General features: G+C 42.5%; 1 protein-coding gene and 1 long non-coding RNA gene across 7 annotated transcripts in view; both read left to right on the top strand.

The window, feature by feature from the left end:
* Window positions 1-321: 321 nt before the first annotated feature.
* IL20RA (interleukin 20 receptor subunit alpha) overlaps window positions 322-22,977 on the top strand; it is a 44,631-nt gene continuing 21,975 nt past the window's right edge. For all 6 annotated transcript variants that reach the window (XM_065543451.1, XM_065543450.1, XM_074039012.1 and 3 more), the window contains exon 1: window positions 322-471. Coding sequence is in view for 4 of the 6 variants with exons in the window: in XM_074039012.1 (XP_073895113.1) it covers window positions 387-471 (85 nt within the window). In the remaining 2 variants the exon portion in view is untranslated. The remainder of the gene's footprint in view (window positions 472-22,977) is intronic.
* LOC141410213 (uncharacterized) lies at window positions 946-7,195 on the top strand. Its single transcript, XR_012434414.1, has 2 exons — window positions 946-1,017; window positions 6,979-7,195. It is a non-coding gene; the product is annotated as an uncharacterized lncRNA (long non-coding RNA).

Below are 22,977 nucleotides of genomic sequence, written 5' to 3'. Positions count from 1 at the left end.
CGCTCATTACCAGAAGGTTTTACCTGCCTAGTGACTCGGTTGGTCTGGGCATGAGCCCGGAGAGGTGGAAACTTTCAGTGTCTCAGGACTGACAGTCGAGTGGCTGGGGACTATAAATCCCCGAGAACTGCCCTCGCGCTGCCATCCAGCTGGGTAGTCGGGGTCGCGCGCGTGGGGGCTGCGCGAGTCGCTCGCCCCTGGTTCCTGCGGAAGCCCGGGGAATGCGGACGCGGCCGCGGCGCCTCGGTCCTGGGCCTCGGGTCGCCTGAAGCGTCGCGCGCAGAGCTTCGGGAGAGAAGGAGGCGCCGCGCCGACGCGCTTGGCTCCAGCGGGCATGGGACGGAGCAGTCTGCTGCCCCCCGACATGTGACCCAGCCCAGCCGCCCATGCGGGCTCCCAGCAGCCCGGCCCTGCGGCCGCTGCTGCCGCCGCTGCTGCTGCTGCTTCTGGCGGCGCCGTGGGGACTGGCAGGTAGGTGGGTCGCGCCGCCAGGTGCGGGTCGGGGATGTCTCCCGGCCGGGGCCCCACCGGGCAGAGCGCGCGACCGAGTTCTTCCCTCCCGCTCGCCGGCCGGGTTTCGCTTTCCTGCAGGCGGAGTACGAGGTGCGCGGGGGCCGGCGCTTCCAGCCCGGGGGTGCGGGAAGCCCGGGGGACACTCGCCGCCGCCGCGCGCACCCTGGCTCGGGGTCAAGTTTGCAGGACCCCGCGTTCCGCACTTTCGGTCTGGAGGATTGAGGTGGGGTGGGGGGAGTTCGTTCGGGGGCGCTCTGCGCAGTGCCCACAGCCTTTAACTTGCCGTCGGGGACGGTTACCATGCGGGGCCCCTAGCCCGCAAGTCCCAGGCTCCCGCCACCACCGCCGCGGCCGCGCCGAGGCGCCCCTGTGAATTCCGCGTCTCGGCCGCCGGGCCCCGCGGTCCTGCAAGCCGCGCGTCGCGAGATCCGCGCTTTAAAAACCAAACTCCCTGAAAGGGTCAGCCCCGAAGGAACGGGATCCAGAAAGACGCAGCTTCTTAAAGTAAGCTCCCCCTGCCCTGGGTACGCCGTTGTTTCCTTTGCAGTTATGACCATGTACAGACAGTGCTCTTTGATTTTTCAGAAATAACAAAAGTTTTAACTCGTTTACGACGTAAGGTAACTGAAGAGCTCTTTCGTTTTGTTTGGTTTTTAAGTTTAAACTCTCTACCAGTTGGAATCCAGTAAACCAAAATGATTCACCTGATTGCTTTTTTTCCTGTATTTCTCATATATGAGAAAAAGATTTTTTTTTTAAAAAACAGAAAAACAAAAAACAAGATATCTGGGATCCTTTTTTTAAAAAGTTATTTTAAAAAACAACAACAAAGTTTCTCCAGATACTGTGCTTTGTAGACACTTGGTTCAGGCCCCGCTGTCTTTTAACCCAGAACTGAACAGTAAGAGTGAATGCGGGAAGAAAGTTGACGGTGAATCTGGAGTCCTTGGTAGTTAAAGAAGAAGTTAAGTTCAATATAGTTACAACGGTAAGAAAAGTATGCACACAGATCTTGAAGAGATTTTCAGTGATAGCTATTATACATAAAATATTTTATCTTCTAAATTTATCAGAAGTTATAGTTATTTTGCCTTTTAATATTCGTGGGTAAGCTGAATGGGAAGAAACGACTGACGGGCAAATATTGAGCCTTCAACTAACAGAAATTTGTTTTTATTTTTAATCGAAGAGAGAAGGCTGGGCGCCGTGGCTCACACCTGTAATCCTAATACTTTGGGAGACAGAGGCATAGGTGGGAGGATTGCTTGAGGCCAGGAGTTTCAGACCAGCCTGGGCAACACAGGGAGACCCCTGTCTATACTAAAAATTAAAAAAATAAAAATAAAAAACTAGCCAGACATGGTGGCAAACACCTGTAGTCCTAGCTACTCCGTGTGCCCAGGAGTTCCAAACTGAAGTGAGTTATGATCACACCACTGCAGTCCAGTCTGGGCAAGGGTGAGACCCTGTCTTTGTTGGGGGGACGGGGGAACAAAGAAAGAGAGAAAGAGAAATAAAATCGTTGGGTGCTGACATTACCAGGTAGTAATATTCTTGACTTCAAAACAAAATTCGCAAAAGAAACAATAAGAACGCTTTTCTGACCCAAGAGACCTGGATACTTTCTTAGCTCTTCTTAGGGTGTTCCTGTCCTCTCCTGGGTCTTCGGGCTAAGGTCTAAGGACTGCTGGGAAGACCTCCTTAGAAGCTGTATGTAGTTACCTGGATACTACCTGCTCTTAATTGAAGGTTTAACTACAATGTCTTCTGTACAACATGGGCTTACTAAGAGTTCTATGAATTTACTACTCTCAGGTAGATTAATGCTTTAATGCTCTCATTTTTTGAACTTTTAAAAAATTTCATCTCGCACCTCAGTGCCAGATCAGGCTGTAAAATACCAAAACATCCAAAGAGGAAAAAAAAAAAAATTCATCATGTCATGAACCTTGTAGGGAAATCATGGTATTTCATTTCAGATAAAGTTGTAACGGAATTCAGAATGTCTATGCGGCCCCCTCAAGGCAGGTGCGAGACACTGTCATTCACTCTTGGACCCCTCCAGGGACAGAATTTCACAGGGAAGTTTATCCCTATGGCTTATCAAACTCTGCCCTGTTGGCCTATCCCGTATCCTGTCCTCAGGAAAGATGAAGAACCATGGTTAGCATAATATACACAGGCATTTAAAGTCACTAAGATAGAGTGGGAGACGGTGACTTCTCAGGTCATGTGTCTCCTCTGCTCAAAGCCCTTCAGAGGCTTCTACTGTTCCTGGAATCATTCTCAATTCTTCTACAAGATCCTGTGTGGCCAATTCCTGTCTGTCTCTCCAGCATTATCTCACACCACCTAGTTCCTGCTATCCTGGCGTTTTTCTACTTCCCAGAGCAAGCCAAAGTGTTTCCCATCTCACTCATAGTGGCAGTTCCTCTGGAAGTTCCTACTGGAGATTCATACTGGCAGCCCCTCTGCTAGAATGCCACTGTCCCACTCTATCTGCAGCTAACTCCTGCTCAGACTTTGGCCTCTCACTGCCAATGGGCTTCCCTCAGGAAGGTCTTCCCTAGGGAGTTGAACAATGAAAACACATGGACACAGGGAGGGGAACATCACCCACCGGGGCCTGTCGGGGGTGGGGGCTAGGGGAGGGATAGCATTGGGAGAAACACCCAATGTAGATGACAGATTGGTGGGTGCAACAAACCACCATGGCACATGTATACCTATGTAAGAAACCTGCATGTTCTGCACATGTATTCCAGAACTTAAAGTATATATATATCAAACAACCAAAAACAACAGGGTCTTCCCTAAATCTCCAAAGAGGAAAAAAGTACATCTTATGATGTCTATTAACAAATAAACCTAACTTTAGTTTTGGAGCTTTAGATTGCAGTCTAGATATTAAAACAACTATGCTTATTAGAATGAATTAATGGAGTGAGAGTATTTGTCAGAATGTCTCTTCTTTGATACAAACATAGCAGCATTCAGTATTTTATTTCACTGAGAAGTTATTCCTGGAAATACTTCACTCACACACACACACAGAGACATAAATGATTCTAGTGAACTAATTAAACTTGCAGAATTATTTTCTTTTTTTAACTTTTAATTTTGAACTAATTTGGGACTTGCAGAAAAGTTTCAGAAACAGCACAGGGGGATAAAGAGTTCCCATATCCCCCTCACCTAGTTTCCCCCAGTTAGAACATCTTATATAACCATTGTACAATGTTCAGAACCAGGAAATTAACACTGGTATAACACTACTTACTAAATGATAGACCTTGTTGGAGTTTCACCCGTTTTTCCAATAATGCCCTTTTTCTGTTTCAGGATCCAATCCAGGATCTCCCATTACGTTTAGTGATCATGTCCCCTTAGTCTCCTCCAATTGGTGACAGTTCCTCAGCCTTTCTTTACTTCATGACCTTGATCCTTTTGAAGAGTCCCGGTTACCTCTTCCTTAGAATATCCCTCAGTTTGGGTTCATGTAAAGTTTCCTCAAGCTTAGAATGAGGTTATTCCATTTTGGCAAAAATGCCACGTAAATTGTCACTTCAAAGAATTTGTAATATCAACATGTCTTCTTAATGGTGATGTTAACCTTCATCGCTTGGTTAAGGTGGTCTCTTCAGAGTTTACTATAAAGTTACCATTTTTCACTTTGGGACTAATAAATATTTTGCAGACAGATACTTTGAGATTATGCAAAAATCCTGCTTCTCCCCAAACTCACACCCAACTATTTTTAGTATCCATCAGTGGATTTTGACTGCAACAACTACTATGTCTAGTAGTGATTTTTTATTTCACTCTTTTCTTCCACGTTTATTCATTGGAATTCTGTTGCAAGGAAGGGCCATCTTTTTTGCTTTTTTAGTTATTTATTCAATTGGTTAAGTATATCAGTATGGACTCGTGGATGTGCCTTATTCTTTCATTTATAATCCAATACTATCATTATCAGTTTTATTGCTCATGCTGTTCCAGCTTTGGCCACTAAGAGTTCCTTCAGTTTGGCTTCTGTGTCCCTCAGAGGAACCCCATCTTTTTTGAGCGCTTCATTAACTTTCTAGCACCAACAGCATTCCAGACTCATCTGTGTTTTCCCTGCCCCAGGCCTGGAATTAATGACTTCCTTAGGAAGCTCTGGTTCCTTCTATTGGAGAAAAGTGTTTAGAAACTAAGATTTGGGTGTGAGGCATGCTTATTGCTACTGGAATGTTGTTTCTAGGTGCTCTCGGTGGACAGAGCTGAGAAATATGTGTGTGTAGACTAACCTAATTATACACGCACATCTATATTTCTGTATCTATCTCTGGGTGTGTATATATATTTAAGACCGTGAGTTTATAATGGTGCCACCAATTTCAACCTAACAGTCAAGGTTCATTCTAGCCCTCCTGTTTCATTTATAGCTTCTTTGTCTAACAGTGAGAAACCCAGATGTCATTATCTACAATAGACGTATTTACCTAATTCTAATATAGTTTCAGGATTGCTAACTCATGCTCCTATGAGAAAAACATGTACTTACTAAATTATAGCCTTTATGTACAGTTTTCTTGTCTTAATCTTTATAATATCCAGTGAAGATACTGTTGACCAAAGTTACCTGGGTTAGTCCTTTCTTTTTCTTTACTCCTTTTGGTGTGGTTATTCTATCCATTTGGGAGAAGTTCAGTTCATTTGTTAAACTACTTGTATTACAATTTGGGTTCCCCCCGTGCTAGTCGTTTTGTTTGTGGCGTTTGGGGTATTAGGCAGCTAGGTGAAATAATTACTGTGCTTATAAAAGTCAGAACTATACAAAACGGTTTTCTCAGAGAACTGTGGCTCCCTCCTGAGCCCTACTACTCCCTTTCCATTCCTCACCATACCACCACCTCTTTCCCATTACACTATAAATGTGATTACGACGTTGTACTTACGCTGTCATTGTGCTATTCTGACAGCATTTCTACTTTGTTCTTGGTCCACATTCCATGCCATCTCCTTCATTTCTTGTTTATTTTTTCTGAATTTCTTTTGCACCGATGAGCAAATATGTGTATGTTTTAAGATCCAGGTCTAAATCTGATTTCTGTACCACACCTCATGGAAGATTTGTTCGCTCAAGTGTTCTTTTTATCGAAAAAGAATGTCTTCTTTTTCAACCTCTCTCCTATTGCCTTTCAAGCAGATTTGGGGTGATTTCTTATCTATAGATTTGCAGGCCTCGCCATCTATCAGCTTGAGGCCCAGCCCCAGCCTCCCCAGAGAGTATCATGTACCCAACATCCAAGTGTATGGCTATAGGTATATCCAGCCTCACTCCTCACAATGTGTACTCCTCCTGCCTGGAACTACTCAGCTTCCTATAGAATGAATTCAGGAAAGGCAGTATTCGCCACCTGGAGAGCAGTCAAGGAGATTGGTTTCCCATGGGAAGCGGCGAGGAATAGGAACGAGGTAGTAGGGCTGAGGAGGAAGCACCACTTCCCTGATTATACCTTTTCGTTTAGCTCTGACTCTTAGAACCATGAGGTAGGACGTATATATTTCATTTACTTATAAACTGTGGGTAAAGACAATAGGCAAGTGGGATTACTGCTGTAAAATTAAGATTTCAGTATAAACATTTCAACATAAAGCATTTGCTGTTTTTATAATTTTTTAATACTGCATGTCTCTATGTTGCCTTTTTTAGTGCTTGGCATAGTATTTTTCACAAAATGGTTGTTCAGTAAAGTTGTATGGTTTGCTTAAAATCAACTTTCATTATATGCATTGACATTTTAAAAATGACTTTCTATTGCACCATTTTCTTCAAAGTACAGTTTTACCAGGTGTCATTGACATGTTGACTTCCATATTGATTTTAAAAAAATGATCATCTGAGGCTTAAGGCAGCATATATTTTATGGAGTAAAACCACGTTATCCATCTTAATTATAACATTATACTTTTGCTATCATCGTGATGCTCTGACAGCATTTTTACATGTTCTTAGTCTACAGTTTATGCTACATGACACAAAATACAGAAACATGAATTAAATCACTTTAATCAATTCCAAGATCTATCAATTACATATAAAACTGGAGAACAAGGCCGAGGGTAATGGCTCATGCCTGTAATCCCAGACCTTTGGGAGGTTGAGGCAGGAGGGTCACTTGAGGCCAGGAATTTGAGAGCAGCCTGGGAGAGACCCCATCTCTACAAAAAAAATTTTTTTTAATAGCCAGCCTTGGTAATGCCAGGCTACTTGGGAAGCTGAGGCAGAAGGATCACTTGAGCCTAGGAGTTTGAGGCTGCAGTGAGCTATGATCTCCCCACTGCAACTCCAGCCTGGGCAACAGAGCAAGGCTCTGTCTCAAAAAAAAAAAAAAAAAAAGGAGAACGAAAGAACTATAGAAAGAAAGCATGCTGGTCAGAGACATTAAAATTAAATACGTCTTCTGCTTTATCTTTCAGAATTCCTTTTGATGTAGAAACCCAGAGTTGACAGGACCTTAAAGGTCACCTCACCCAGCTGCCACTCTCTTGATTGTCCTCTGCAGCATCACTTCCAAGTAATGACCTGTCTGCTATGTGAGCACCTCTCATCACAGGATACTCACTACCCTGCACCCAGGCAGGCAGGATGTCCTGTCACTGCAGATTTCAACTATTAAAAAGTTCTTTCATAAAATGAGCTGAGCCTTGATCCTTCAATTTTCACTTGTTGTTAGTCCTCATTCTAAGCTGATGAAGTCATACTGGACAAGTTGTTCAGATCATTGAATGCAACCATCACATTTCCTCTGTGTCTTCTTTCCTCTCCAGAAAACCACTTCCCCAGAAAACTGCCAGGTGCCTTCTTTCTCCCAGTATTTCCAGTGTATGTTCCAGTTTGTTTGCAGCCTCTCGGGCTGACTTCCTATAGATCATGATGAGACTGCACAATGTTTGTTAGAAGGTCTACGACATTCTAAACACTGAACCTTGGAAGGTTCATTTACCCTCCAGTGATTCAGCATCAGGTTCTTGATGAACACAGGCCTCTGATGTCTAAAAGGCGCCCTCCTTCCTTATCTTTGTTGTCATCTGTGAGACACAGACCCTCATTCAAACGCAGAATTTCATATTGCTCTGGAGGTGATTTTGTTTCTGTTTGCTTCTTACAGTATAGAGAATGAAAGTATGGCATAGTGTTTTATCTAGAATTTATGACAATGGTCTTAAATGCAACTAAGGCTACTCTTTTCTGAAAGGACAATTTTTATTGACTATAAATATCTATACGAAATTGGGTCTGTTTTTTGAGGGTAGCGATCCCTGCATTACACTTTGCACCACCAAAATGGATACCTCAATTACTATCCACTGTTCAAGCAAATGCCAGCTCTACCCACAACACAGAGAAAAGGCATACTTTGTCCTGTACAGACTTGTGGGGAAGCTTTGTTTGTACTTCTTGATTTCAACATATATACCATGTCTACTTTTCACCGAGCTTCCTCTCGGCTGGATAATCCAAAGTTCCATTCCATACAGCTACATTTGCATTTTGATGACGTGGGATATTTTGGCAGCTATATGCTCCTAGTTAAACCATTTGTTTACATTATCAACCCTATTTAAATGTCCTCCTTACCAACTTTGCAGGATTTTCTTTGTTTTTGTTTTTTTGCTCAACATCAATCCCCTCATCTTCACTTTCAGGAGACTCCAGCAGCTCTTAGAGCATTCATTTTTCTTTTCAATAAACATTGTGCTCATTGTTGAGGAAAGATACGAGGAAGCAACAGACACCTAGTCTATTGGCTTCTCAAGGCTGCCATGGCAAAATGCCACAAACTGGGTGACTTAAAATAACGCAACTTGATTGCCTCACAGTCCTGGAGCCTGGAAGTCTGAAACCAAGGTGTCAGCAGGGTGGATTCGTTCTGAAGGCTGTGAGGGAGAATCCATTCTGTGCCTCTTCGAGCTTCTGGTGGTGCTGGCAATCTTAGGCACCCCTTGGCTTGTAGACACGACACCCTGATCTCTCCCCGATCTTCACATGGCGTTCTTCCTGTTTGCCTTCACGTAGTCTTCCAGAAGACTCTGCATGTCCGTCTGTGTTCAGATTTCCCTTTTTATGAGGACACCAGTCATACTGCATTTCAGCCCACCCTAATGACCTCATTGTAACTTGCTCATCTCTCTAAAGACCTTATTTCTGAGTGAGATCACTTTCTGAAGTACTGAAGTTAGGATGTCAACGTATTTCTTTTGGGCAAGACAGTCCAACTCATCACATCTACCACCCTCAAAGACTTACAGAGTAGCAAGCAGGATCTGTGGGCATCCTGGTGGAAAAGAATCTGTTTTCTCAGCCACATGCAGTGGTTCCTCCTCTCCAACATGTTTTGGAGTCTGTGTCCAGTGAAGGAAAACTTTTGCAGAAGGGTCAGAGCTGAAAGACTCTACTGAGAATGTTGAGGGCCCGGACAAGGTCTCTTCTCTTGTGCTTTCCATAACTTGACCATAAGGCAGAGCTGTCAGTGGTTACTTGATATCAAGAATAAAGACCTTTATATCCAGCAGAGAAGCTCACTCTTCTGAGACCTCTGCCTCCCATCTTGCCTGCTTTAGGGAGCAGTTGCCCTGAGAAATCCTCTGCCTTGTTCCAACAAAGACCGTTTTCATATGTAAGGCATAACTACCCATAGTCTTCCAGCCCAGCATCCCTCTCCATTTCCAACGAACCTATCTATGTTGCAGAATGTCTATGAATTATCTACTAAATGCTCAACTTGTTATTTTTTTAAATTAGCGTATCAATTTTAAGTGCAAAGTAGAATATCACATGCAGCCCATAATTTAGGGGAATGAGGTATTTGAAGTGATCAGATTTAACAAAATAGGATTACCTTAATACCCCATGCCTCCATTTTGAGTTTTCAAAAAGTTTAACTATATCCCGACTCAATATAATTTCTAAATAATCCTTCGAGTGCTTTTTGTTCACTCATTCATTCAGTGTCATCCTTTTACACATATGAAGAGCTGCTCTAGGCTTCAGGGTAAACAAGAAAGCAAGGTCCCTTTCTTCATTTAGTCTTCAGAGAAATATAGACAAGTAAGTGATTGCATTAAAATATAAATGCCAGAATTGAGGACAACAGTTTCTTTAGAGGCATAGGATAACACAGCTGATCTAATAATAGTGTCAGGCAGGGCTTCCTACAGGAAGGTCCTTTCAACTGAGACTTATAAGAGTTGTTGGTTAATTAATATACATGTATGTATATGTATATATCACATCACATTCTTCTTACTCAAGGATAAAGGTGAATCAGAAAAGAAACTTGATATCCCAGTAAATGCCTTTCTATGAATAAATGCCTTAAATACTTTTAGGAAAAACCATAGTAATTCAATCAGTAGTCATAAGTAGGTTGTCATCTGTATTATATAAAATATTTATAATTCAATATAAATTTAGCTCTTTTTAAAAATGTGGTACATATACACCATGGAATACTATGCAGCCATAAAAACGAATGGGATCATGTCCTTTTGCAGGGACATGGATGAAGCTGGAATTCATTATCCTAAGCAAACTAACACAGGAACAGAAAACCAAATACCACATGCTCTCACTCCTTTTTTTTTTTTTTTTTTTTTTTGAGATAGAGTCTCGCTCTGTCGCCCAGGCTGGAGTGCAGTGGTGCGATCTCAGCTCACTGCAACCTCCACCTCCCAGGTTCTCGCCATTCTCCTGCTTCAGCCTCCCCAATAGCTGGGACTACAGCCGCCCCCCAACGACGCCCAGCCAATTTTTTTTTTGTATTTTTAAAATATAAAACAAGTCCCTTGTATTAGTTTCCTATATTTTTAAAATATAACATGGGGTTTCACCATGTTAGCCAGGATGGTCTCGATCTCCTGACCTTGTGATCTGCCCGCCTCCACCTCCCAAAGTGCTGGGATTACAGGCGTGAGCCACAGCACCCGGCCCACATGTTCCTACTCTTAAGTGGGAGCTGAGCAATGAGAACACATGGACACAGGAAGGGGAACAACACTCATCAGGGCCTGTGAGGGGTGCTGGGGGAGGGAGAGCATCAGGATAAATAGCTAATGCATGCGGGGCTTATTACCTAGGTGATGGGTTGATAGGTGCAGCAAACCACTGTGGCACACGTTTACCTAGGTAACAAACCTGCATATTCTGCACATGTATCCTGAAACTTAAAATTAAATATAAAAAATAAAATAAATTCAGGTCTTTTAAATTTAAATATTAGCAAACAAATAAAGCTAAGTCCTGCTGTCAGCATATTCCATGTATAAATTACCAAGTAGTTAATATTCCTTTTCACATTCTTTCTTATAACACTAAAAATGAACAAACAAACAAAAAGCCAGTAATAGCAAAATCCCATGGAAAGGATGATTTTTCTGAGTGGTAGTCATCTAGTGGGTAGGAGTCAGGAGCTTTGTGACTGTAGGACACTGACCTCAAGATCATTGGCAGCCTCAGCAAGCCACTGTGGTCTGCGGCTCCTTGCAATACTCACTCAAACCACAGTAATCAAAAGGCACACATTATGCTGTGGCTTCTGACATAGGTACTATTTACCACTTCCTGAGTCAACTCAGTCCTTTAAGGACTCTGTTATGAACAAGATCAAAGGGACTGTCTCACCGGGTCCAGTATCCAAGTTGTTTCGGGAGGTGTTCCAGTGAAACAGTGAATTGAATAGTGTCCCCTCAAAAGTAATTTCCACCTACAACCTCAGAATGTGACCTTATTTGGAAGTAGAATTTTTTCAGATGTAATTAGTTCAGAATTTTGTATTGGTCCATTCTCGCCTTGCTACAAAGAAATACCTGTGACTGGGAAATTTATAAAGAAAAGAAGTTTAATTGGCACTTGGTTCTGCCGGCCACACTGGAAGCATGGTGCTGGCATCTGCTTGGCTTTTAGGGAGGCCTTAGGAAACTTACAATCACGGCAGAAGGCAGAAGGGGAGCAAGCATGTCACATGGCCTGAGCAGAAACAGGAGAGAGCAATGGTGGGGAGGCGCTGCACACTTTAAACAACCAGATCTTGTGAGAACTCACTCAGTCTCAGGAGAACAGCACCAAGTGGGTGGTGCTAAACCACTATTGCCCACTTTGTGGGCATTCCATTCGTGAGAAATCCACCCCCATGGTCGAATCACCTCCCACCAGGCCCTACCTCTAACATTGGGAATTTTTAATACTTCAACATGAGATTTGGGTGAGGACACATAACCAAACTATATTCGATTTCACAATGAAATCATCCCAGAATTAGGGTGGACTGGTGTCCTTGTAAGAAGAGGATGGGACTCAGAAAAGCCACATGAAGGCTGAGGTGGGCAGAGACTTGAGTGATGTTGCCATGAACACCTGGGGCCACCAGGAGTTGAAAGAGGCAAGGAAGGATTGTTCCCTAGAACCATCTGAGGGAGTGTGGCCTTGCTGACACGTTGATACCAGACATCCAGCTTCCAGAGCTGTGAGATAATGAATGTCCATTGTTTTAAGCCACCTAGTTTGTGGTACTGTTTTGGCAGCCCTAGGAAACTAATACAAGGGACTTGGACTCTTCTTTGTGGACATCTCTTCATTATTGCCCTGCTTTTATCCTGACTACTCTTCTTTTATATCTTGTGGCAAAATAATGCAGGTACCTTAAAGAGTCAGTCTACTGCTGCAAGGTCTGTTCAGCGTGTGGAAACTGTTCATTTTACTGCATTTAGTTACATAACTTTATCAAGGCATAATTCAACCTTAAAGAGGTCTGATCCTAGTCTGGGTCACCTTCAGAACAATTCACCATTCTGATAGTGTTTTTGATGGCTACTGAACACTTCCATCTTCCTAGTGTGTGATTGGAAAGTCTGAGATTCCAGTTGAGATCACACCATCAATCTCATTTGCCTCCAAATTCCAAGCAACAATCAGCAGAAGTAAATACTGTTCATTATTTTCTTGAAAGTTAAAAGAAATGCAACATTGAAATTACTGTACACAAATGCTTCCACCAAAACAGAAAGTGAGAACTTGGAGCCAGGATCTCAGGGCCATGTGGAAAGAATAGCAATCGGGAAATCAGAGGATGGAAGTTCAGCCCCTCCTCATCCACTGCCCTCTGTGGGCAAGTCACTTACCTTGAATGGGCTTTGGTTTTCTCATCTATGAAAGAGTAGGTTCCATGATTTCTGAGGCCCAGAGATGACCACTGCCTGGGCAGTACCAGGCCATCACTTCACCTGCCTTGTGCCCTCCACCTGCCTGAGGGAACCTGCCCTGTCACTCTGTCCTTGGGGCTGGCCTCTGTACCCTGGTTCCCACTAGCTCTCTCCTGCCACTGAGACTAGCCCCTGCCTAACACTCCACATTTCTTACGTTTCCCCCAGGAGGCTCCCCACATTACCACCTATGCAACAACACAACAATCTTTTTTCTCTCCACAGAGCTTATTCTAATTCATTCCTAGTGGATACCATACTGGATTTCTTTCCTTTTTTTGAGACAGAATCTTGCTCTGTTGCCCAGGCTGGAGTGCAGTGGCACGATCTTGGCTCACTACAACCTCTGCCTTCCAGGTTCAAGTGATTCTCATGACTCAGCCTCCCAAGTAGCTGGGATTACAGGTGCATGCACTGCCACGCCCGGATAATTTTTGTATTTTTAGTAGAGGTGGGGTTTTGCCATGTTGGCCAGGCTGGTCTAGAACTCTCAGCCTTAAGTGATCTTCCCACCTCTGCCTCCCAAAATGTTGTGACTACAGGCATGAGCCAACACACCCAGCCTCATACTGGATAACCATCCTCTTTCATTTTCTTGATCACAACCTGATACAGGATTATACGAAGGACATAGTTCTAGACAGTGAAGCATCACTTGATGATGGGAATACCTTCTCAGAAGTGTGTCCTTAAGTGATTTCATCCTTGTGCAAACATCATAGAATGTACTTACCCAAACCTAAATGAAATAGCCTATCACTACACACCTAGGATATATGGCATAGCCAATTGCTCCTAGGTTACCAAGCTGTACTGCATGCTACTGTACCGAATACTGTAGGCATTTGTAACACAATGGTAAGTATTTGTGTACCTAAAAATACATACACATCTTATATATACATAATCTTATGGGACCAGCATCACCAAACGTCGTTATGCAGCGCATGACATATTTCTGAAGTGTGCACCAGTGGTTTAAGTTGATCTTTGAGCTAGCAGTGCAGTTAACCAGCTATACCCAGCTGTACTTTGCATCATCCAGAGCCCCAGCAACAGCACTGTTTGTTAATTTATTGTGGCTGTTATGGGATGAAAGGTAACTTGTGCAGGAAGGGTATCCAGCATTAGGCGAGTGAATTGGATGCACCTGCAGGAAATGGGCTGTTTTAAGTCTTTTGATGTCCACTGCCATTGGCCTGCCATTTGCCTGCTTTCCACAGATAAGTAATTCGTGGCAATGTTTATTACTGATAATAATGGCAGTTATTCATATAATAACAATAGTTATTGATAATGGTAAAGAACAGTAAATATTTACAATGAATAGTAACTGTTGAGATGCGTGGCTGGGAGGAAATAAGTATAAAAGGTGAGAATGGGTACATAATAGTGGAGGAGGTGAAGGGGAGATGATGCTGAAAGCATACTCCAGAGATGTCCAAGGAGTGTTTGAATCATCCCTGTACTCATCCACTGGGCAAATTGAAAAGTTACTACACCTGAGTATTGGGAAACCTTTTTTTTTTTTTTTCATTTTTTCCCTTTCAAAAAGGAAAAGAACCAACTCTTGGGGTTAATCAATAAACTAACATTATTTTCACCACCTTTCTCAAATGATTGGTTAAGATTAAATCATTTGAGAAAGGCAACAAAAATAATGTTAGTTATTGTCTTGTCCCACTGTTCCTTTTTCTTTACTCTTTCTGTCCTTCCTAAGGACAATGTCACATGTGAAAGTATAAATTAGATACATAAATACAAAACTTTGGGAAAGCTGATGATAGGGACATGTGGTCTTTATGAGTAAAGGAGGCACCCAGAAGTGTGTGTCATGAGGGAAAAGAGTTACACTGTATTTCATCCCATCAATCTTATTTATTCTTTGCCAAATAGCCTTACTGTTGCTTTTCAGCTTACTGAAGTACTTACTGATACATGCTTTGAAAACTGGTGGCTGAGCATGGTGGCTCACGCCTGTCATCCCAACACTTTGGGTGGCTGAGGTAAGAGGATCGCTTGAGCCCAAAAGTTTGAGACTAGCTTGGGCAACATTAGTGAGACCCCATCTCTACAAAACAGTGTTTTAAAACTTAGCCAGGCATGGTGGCATGCAGCTGTAGTCCCAGCTACTCAGGAGACTGAGGAGGGAGGATCACTTCAGCCCAGGATTTTGAGGCTGCAGTGAGCTATGATCACGCCACTGCACTCCAGCCTGGGTGATAGAGTCAGACCCTGTCTCAAAAAAAAAAAAAAAAAAAAAAATCACAAACTGCTGACATTTTTCCACCATAATTCTTTAATGAAAACGAAAGAATCTCTATTTTCCTCCCTTTCTCTAATGTTCTTTCGTGCATCATTTACCATTTAATCATTTCTGCCTCTTTTTTTTTTTTTACCCTTTCTATTATTTTTTTCTTCCACTTTTATCTTGTTGACTTTCCTCCTGAAAATTTCAAGTCATGAAGGTATTAATGGAAGAATTGCATTACCTCTAGGAGGATAAAAAGAAGTACGAGTGTTAAAAATGAGTTGAGGAATAAACTGTCGATATTTAAGAAATAGTTATTGATTGAACTTGGAGTTTCCAACAGCTATTCTTTTCAGTACTTTAGTGGTCCTGAACAGTTTGTCTTTGACCTTGTTCTTTCTTTTATATGTTCCCTTCTGAGGCATATTACCAAGTAGTAAAGATTTCAACCCACATTCGAATCTACTTTTCCAGTTACTATGATGATCATTACTACCAACTGAGATGCTTTGGAGATTATAACATGTGAAGAACATTAGGTACTCACTCTCAAAAAGTTTATTTATTTATTTTATTTTATTTTATTTTATTTTGAGACGGATTCTTGCTCTGTTGCCCAGGCAGGAGTGCAGTGGAGTGAACTCAGCTCTCTACAACCTTCACCTCCCAGGTTCAGGCAATTCTCCTGTCTCAGACTCTCAAGTAGCTGAGACTACAGTTGCACACCACCATGCCCGGCTAATTTTGTATTATTAGTAGAGACGGAGTTTCACCACATAGGTCAGGCTGATCTCGAACTCCTGACCTCAGGTGATCCACCCACCTTGGCCTCCCAAAGCGCTGGGATTACAGGTGCAAGCCACCGTGCCTGGCCCAAAAAGTTTATTTTCTAAAAGGTAAGGGAAGAGCTTTATATAATCTAAGAGATGACATAAAGTAGTGGGACTGGTTTTCTAACAATGGGGCTGGCTTATACAAATTAATAATAGTCATTATGGGAGGCTACACACAAAAATCTCACAACAATGAATTTCATAAGCTCCCTTTTCTCAGTTGCAGGTACAGCCTGGCACACACTGATCAGAATATTCCATTGAGTGGCAAACTTTCAACTTGGGGGAATGAATTTTATTTTTGAAAGCATTCAAAGCCACTTTCCACAAGTTTGGGTGATCAAGCTGGGTAATGCTATATTGAGCAAAAGCAAGATGTAACTATTAAAAAAATGAGATTGAATTTTTTTTGCGTGTTTCTAAGCTACCTCTAAAGGTAATTGTAGCTGAAAGGAAGCATCCCTCAAATGCCATGACCTAAGAAGTATCATGAGAATAATCATAAACCCTCCCAAGTAAATGACTTTGAAGGTACACACTCTCTTTAATGGGTAAACTTCAATAGATTTATTTTTTTAAATAGTCTCTATGTTAAAGTCTTACTTGCTGTGAAGCACCAACAGCAAAATACTAAAAAAACATGTTTAAGCACATCATAGATTTACTTATGGAGGTGTGGCCATAAAAAAATGACACCAATTTTTCTGTATGACTTATGTATTGCTCATCCATATAAATGTGCAGGTACCTGGCAGAGAAAGAATATATTGATGGTTGTGCCCCAGACTCAGAAAATATCTCCTCCATGAGAGCAAGGCCTTCTGTCAATTTCTTTTTTCTTTTTTTCTTTGAGATGGAGTCTCACTGTCACCCAGGCTGGAGTGCAGTGGCATGATCTCAGCCCACTGCAACCTATGTCTCCCGGGTTCAAGCAATTCGCCTACCTTAGCCTCCCAAGTAACTGGGACTACAGGGGCACGCCACCATGCCCAGCTAATTTTTGTAATTTTAATAGGGACGGGGTTTTACCATGCTGGCCAGGCTGGTCTTAAACTCCTGACCTCAGGTGATCCAATCACCTCAGCCTCCCAGAGTGCTAGGATTACAGGTGTGAACCACTGCGCCCAGCCCTTCTGTCTATTTCTGTCCTCAACTGTACCCCCGTGCCTATCATAGATTCTACTTCTAGCCCATAGTAGGTGCCAGTAACTATTTGTCACATGAATATAACTGAACAGTTCCACCAGGAAAAGCTTAAAAGAATAATACTTGAGTTTACCTCATTGACTTTCTTATATCTTTCCTTAGAAGCTACAGTCTAATATGCAGAATTGATCATGGTCATATAATCTTTTCTTCCCACAACACTGTACTTGGGAGCATTTCCCACTCACCTAAAGGTAAGTATCCCAGGGGAGAGCCCTGTCTTGGCCAGCACACTTGGGCCTGAGCATCCACCAAATGGCTGAAAAACCACGGGCAGTCATTCAACCTCCCTGGGCCTCTCTCCACTAAGCTGTAAAATGAGGATAGTAACTTTGGAGGACAATACTGAGCGAATAATTATTGAGCTCTTTCTTTGTGCCAGACACTGTTCCAGGAACTCTATGTGAAGAATCTTAATCATTGCAACAAGCCTAACAGGCAGATAGTACTGTTCCATTTTCCAAATGGAGAAATAGAGGCACAGAGGTTAAGTAACTGGCTTGAGGGCACAAAGCTGGTAAGACGTAGAGCATGGAGTAGGCTCCAGTGTGACTCTAGAACTTTTGTTCTGGAATCTCTCCCTGAGCTACTCACATAAACAATGACTAGAAACCACTGGGTTAGGGCAGTTGGCAGTACCCTGTAAGAATGGACAGTATTATTACAGAGAAAACTGAGGCAGCGCACTGTTCCAGCAATTAGTCAGAGAAATAATAGTGAGGTGATGGTTAGGGAAAGAAAATCAAGTGCAAAGGAACTAATCCTGCTCTGTCCTTTATAGAAGACAGTTGTGCAGCTTTTTTCTCAGGTAGGTACTCATTGAATCATATTTTAAGTGCTGTTTAGAAGACTTTTCAGCTGGGCGCCGTGGCGCATGCCTGTAATCCCAGCACTTTGGGAGGCCAAGGCGGGTGGACCACCTGAGATCAGGAGTTTGAGGCCAGCCTGGCCAACATGGTGAAACCCCATCTATACTAAAAATACAAAAATTAACTGGTCATGGTGGCAGGCGCTTGTAATCCCAGCTACTTAGGAGGCTGAGCCAGGAGAATCACTTGAACCTGGGAGGCGGAGGTTGCAGTGAGCCAAAATCACGCCACCACACTCCAGCCTGGGCAACAAGAATGACACTCCATCTCAGAAAAAAAAGAAGACTTACTTTTTGTGGGAACTTGATATATAATTAGGAAGAAGAAGGGAGATCAATTAATATTTTTCAAGAGAAAGAGTTTGTAACTTGGGACAGAAGAAAACATGCCTTTCCTTTCAGCATGATGAAATTAAAACAATGCTTAAGGTAATCTATGTGAAGGCAGTCATACCTGTTTTGCTCTTTGGTGGTTAGAATGTCATTGTTTACAACATCCGCTTCCTGAAATTAGTCAATCATCCTCTGGTGTTTTTGTACTGCCTTTTAACCTTGTTCCCACAGTAGAAAACTCACTTTGGGTGGAAATTTTTTTCCCCAACAAGCCTATGAAGCTATTTTCCTATTTAAAAATACACATAAAATATGTAGCAACCACTTGCCATACCGTGGGTTCCTGTGTCTTCATTAAAACGCAGCTGTTGGGTATCTTCTGACTGTGCAGTCCTGTGTGTAATGTAAGCTTACCGAGGTGATTTCAAGCTACACAGATTTGGTGGTTCAAGCTGTTCCACTTCAATTCAATGCTCATGTGAATCTAGGATCTGCCATGATTTGCGTCAGCCCCAAGGGTTCCTGGTCAGTTCATTTCCAAAGCATTTATTTGCCAGACATCGAGAATACCAAGACCTTATAAGACCTGGTGTCCTGTGTCCAACAGATCAGAGCCTCTGATTCCTTCACAACTTCAGCCTTAGAAGGGTAAAGGGGGTCGGACATCTGGGGACCTTCTCTGAGCAAGGTTGAGCAGGGCTTCTGCAATGCTAGGGCTGCCCCAGTTGGTCATAAGCTTCAGAAACTTGAATGGTCGCCAAGGGGAGTCTCCAGAAGTGATCACATTTGGCTGTCCAGTCTCTTGCGATTTGTTTGCTTTCTGTACTGGTTAATGAAGGTGATGGCCATAATGGGAAAGTCTAAATGCCTCAGCCACAAAAGAGAGAGGTTGGGTTAACCACAGAGGCTGATTACCCTGGCTCTTTGTGAGTTCGCCCTGAGAGCCTTACCACTTCTAACTGGTGTTCATCAGGCACTCATCTATGCATAGGCTTTTCCTTGAGTACAACAAAAACGAAGTAACTTTTACTGTGAGACACATAATTAAAACTGTAACATACTTAGATGGCAACCCTGGTATTCACTTTGAGGCCATTAGGAAAAGGTCACAAACCATTTTGCTATATTTACAGACCTGTATTCAAGGTAATTCTTAGAACCAATGTAGCAGCCACATTTTATAAAACTCCACTAATGATAAATTTACCCATTTAGATCTATCTTAGTAATCCATTATCTTCCTACTGGAAGGACCTAAGAGCAAACAGAGGACTTTTTCCTTTGGTGCTAGAGCATAAATGAAGCTGGGCTACAAGAATTTCCCAAAGGCCAAATGCATTAGTTCATTCCAGCTGCTAGAACAGAATGTGATAGATTAAGTGACTTATAAACAACAGTTTATTTCTCACACTTCTGAGGCTGGGAAGTTCAAGATCAAGGCAGATTTGGTGGACGGGGAGGGCCCACTTCCTGGTTTATAGATGGTCGTCTTCTCACTATGTCCTCACATGTTGGAGGGGAGAGGGACCTCTCTGGGGTCTCTTTTATAAGGGCAGTAATCCCACTCATGAGGGCTCTGCCCTTACGACCTAATCAACTCCCGAAGGCCCCACCTCCAAACACCATACATTGGGTGTTAGGATTTAACCTGTGAATTTTTTGGTGGGGAGAAGGAACACACACATTCCATTTATGGTGCCAAGGCATAATATAATAAAAGGGAAATAAACACTGAGAGGGGACACAAATCTCGATGTGGCTTACAAGCTACAGGAAATCAATCATTACCTCGAAGTTCATTAAGTGGATAGTTCCTTGCCAACTCCTCACAGCTTTGTGAAAGCAGAGGCCATCTTTACACCCTCACATATCCTTCCATCGTTCAAAGCTCAAAGGGAGTCCAGAGTTGATGCCCCTTCCCTCAGTCTTCTGAGTTCTGCTTCCCCTGGAAAGATCAGTCTCCTGCCCAGATGTCTGTAGTCAGGATTGCTCACTTTAGCAGAGACCACACATACCCTACACATCACAGCACAATCATGTCATTAAAATAGCACAAGCCAATATTTATTCAATGATGCACACATGGAAGACCAAGGGGTCTCTTATTTCCAAAAGAATACTGGAGGCAGAAGGGACCTAAACTGTAAAGATGTGAATAAACAGGGTAGGTTCGGGTATTGAAGGTATTTTCATGTGGCTGGTGAACACGGTGCATTTGGCAGAATTGCAAAAGGAGACATTGGACCTGCCCATCTGAAGAATCTGTGTACCAAACCAAAGTCATGACGGTCTGGCACTCCCCAAACATAAAAACTATGTGCACCGATCCAGTGGCTTTATAATTTGGGATGTGAAATCTCAGATATCTCAGAGAATCAGAGCCGTGCTTCCAGACCATAAATCTATTTGTTAAAGTGCATTTGTTACCCATAAATTGGCACACATTTCCTAATAGCAATGTGGGTGTGATATGTTTTCACTTTGGTGTTGATTCAGTGATCTTATCAGTACTAGCAGGTTAGAAAATTGATTTATCTCCATTGAAATGTTTATTCAGGAATGTCTTTCATCATGCTTTTCAAACTTGAAAAAAACACAGTGCCTAAAAACTTTGCAAATTTTTTTTAAACAAAAGAGAATACTAGTTATCAAATTTATTTCTTTTTTAAATGTACTATTTCTTTACCTTTAAAAAAAAAGTGCCAACTCTGTTTTGTTTTGTTTTTAGACAGAGTCTCACTCTGTCACCCAAGCTGGAGTACAGTGATGGGATCTTAGCTCACTGCAACCTCCACCTCCTGTGTTCAAGCAATTCTCCTGCGTTAGCCTCCCAAGTAGCTGGGATTACAGGTGCCTGCCACCGTATCTTGCTAATTTTTGTATTTTTAGTAGAGACAGTATTTCACCATGTTGGCCAGACTGGTCTCGAACTCCTGACCTCAAGTGATCTGCCTGCCTTGGCTTTCCTAAGTGCTGTGATTAGAGGTGTGAGCCCGTGCACCCGGTGAGCCCACGCACTTGCCTAATTCTGTTTTTTATGACTCCTTTGCATCATCAAAATAGATAAAAGCATGAGTATTCCTTGCTAGATCTTCATCTGTTAATTTTACTTTCACAGCACAGCCACTGTCTTCCTAATGGGACCCATGCAGTTCTGCGTCATCAGCAGGTCCCACTTCTAGTTTGAAACTTGAGCTCCAAGCTTCCCACGCATCTCCCTCTCCACAGCCTGCATCTTGGTGCACACTAGGGCTACGGCAGTTATGGTCTCACTAGCTTCTCCCTTCTTCTCTTGTTCCATCCAGTCTTTTCTCCCTTCAGGAGTGTAGTGATCCATTTGAAATATAAATAGATTTATATTTTCCCCTGCTGCCAAGGATTCAATACTTTCCCATGAATTTCAAATATAATCCAGACTTTTTCCCAGGGTTTAGAGAGATGAGGGATCTAGCTCTTTTGTACTCAGATTTCATCTTGGCCATTGTCCTCTTCGTCAGCTTTCCAAATTGATCTTTTGACAGTTCCAAAGACACTGTCTTTTTGGATAGGCCCCTTCCCATCTCAGGGGTCTCTGCCTAGAACACTGCCCTCTCATCCCACAGCTGACTCCTAAGGCCTTGTTTAAATAGGTTCTGTGACCCACCACTCCAGCCTTATTCCCTTTCTTAGTCTGATCACCAATTTATTATGTATATATTTGTTTTTGTTTTTTACTTTTTAATGGTGTCTGTCTTCCTACTGCCCTGGAAGCTCTACAAGGGCAGGAACTTACCTGTCTATTCACCATAAGATATCCACATGGTAGGCACCGTGTTAGTATTCAAGGGCTGCCATGGCAAAGTAGCATCAGGTTGCTTAAAACAACATAATTCATTCTCTCACAGTTTTGGAAGCTAGAAGTCAAAATCACGGTATTGGTAGCACCACACTCCTTCTGAAGACTAGAGGAGCCTCCTTCCTTGCTTCTTCCAACTCCTGGTGGTCCCAGGCATTTCTTGGCTTGTAGGTACATCATTCCAGTCCTTCAACTTCACATGGCATTCTCCTTGTGTCTCTGTGTCTTCCCATGGCTGTCTTCTTATAAGGATATCTGTTATAGTGGATGAGGAGCCCACCTGACTTCAGTGTGATCTCATGTTAACTATATCTGCAACAACTCTATTTACAAATAGGTCACATTCTGAAGTACTCAGAGGTTAGAACTTTAATATATCTTTTATTTGTATTTATTTGTTTTTGCAAGAGAGGGACACAATTCAACCCATAAGAGTACCCAATAAATATGAGTTGAATGAGTGAATAAGATGAGTCTCAAACTGGTGTTTCTCATCAATACAGATAGGATTGACTATAGTATGATTTATATGGGAGACAAATGGCTAAAGTCCAAGGCCAAGGTGAAATATATGTATCCACAACTATAAATTTGACTGTGGTTTCAAATGAATAGAAATCCTGTTCTCGGCAACTAAACATAAACCAGAGTAGAGTCCAACACAGTTTTCTAGGAATCCCTACCTTTGTGGTCACCATATCATCTGAAGAATGTGTCAAAAAAGGAGTTTCTGCTTGCATTCCCTAGGACCAGATAAGGGAGTACATATTCTGGCAGGAAAAGGAAAGGACCTCCTACAACAAAATGTGGTGGGATCCCAAAAAACTTTGCTGAACAGATTAGTATCTAACATTTTTAAATTCCCAAATTATTTGATGTGTTAATATCATAG

This window comes from Macaca fascicularis, chromosome 4 (genome assembly GCF_037993035.2).
Source record: "Macaca fascicularis isolate 582-1 chromosome 4, T2T-MFA8v1.1".
NCBI lineage: Eukaryota > Metazoa > Chordata > Mammalia > Primates > Cercopithecidae > Macaca > Macaca fascicularis.
This window is presented reverse-complemented; position numbering and strand designations above follow the sequence as displayed.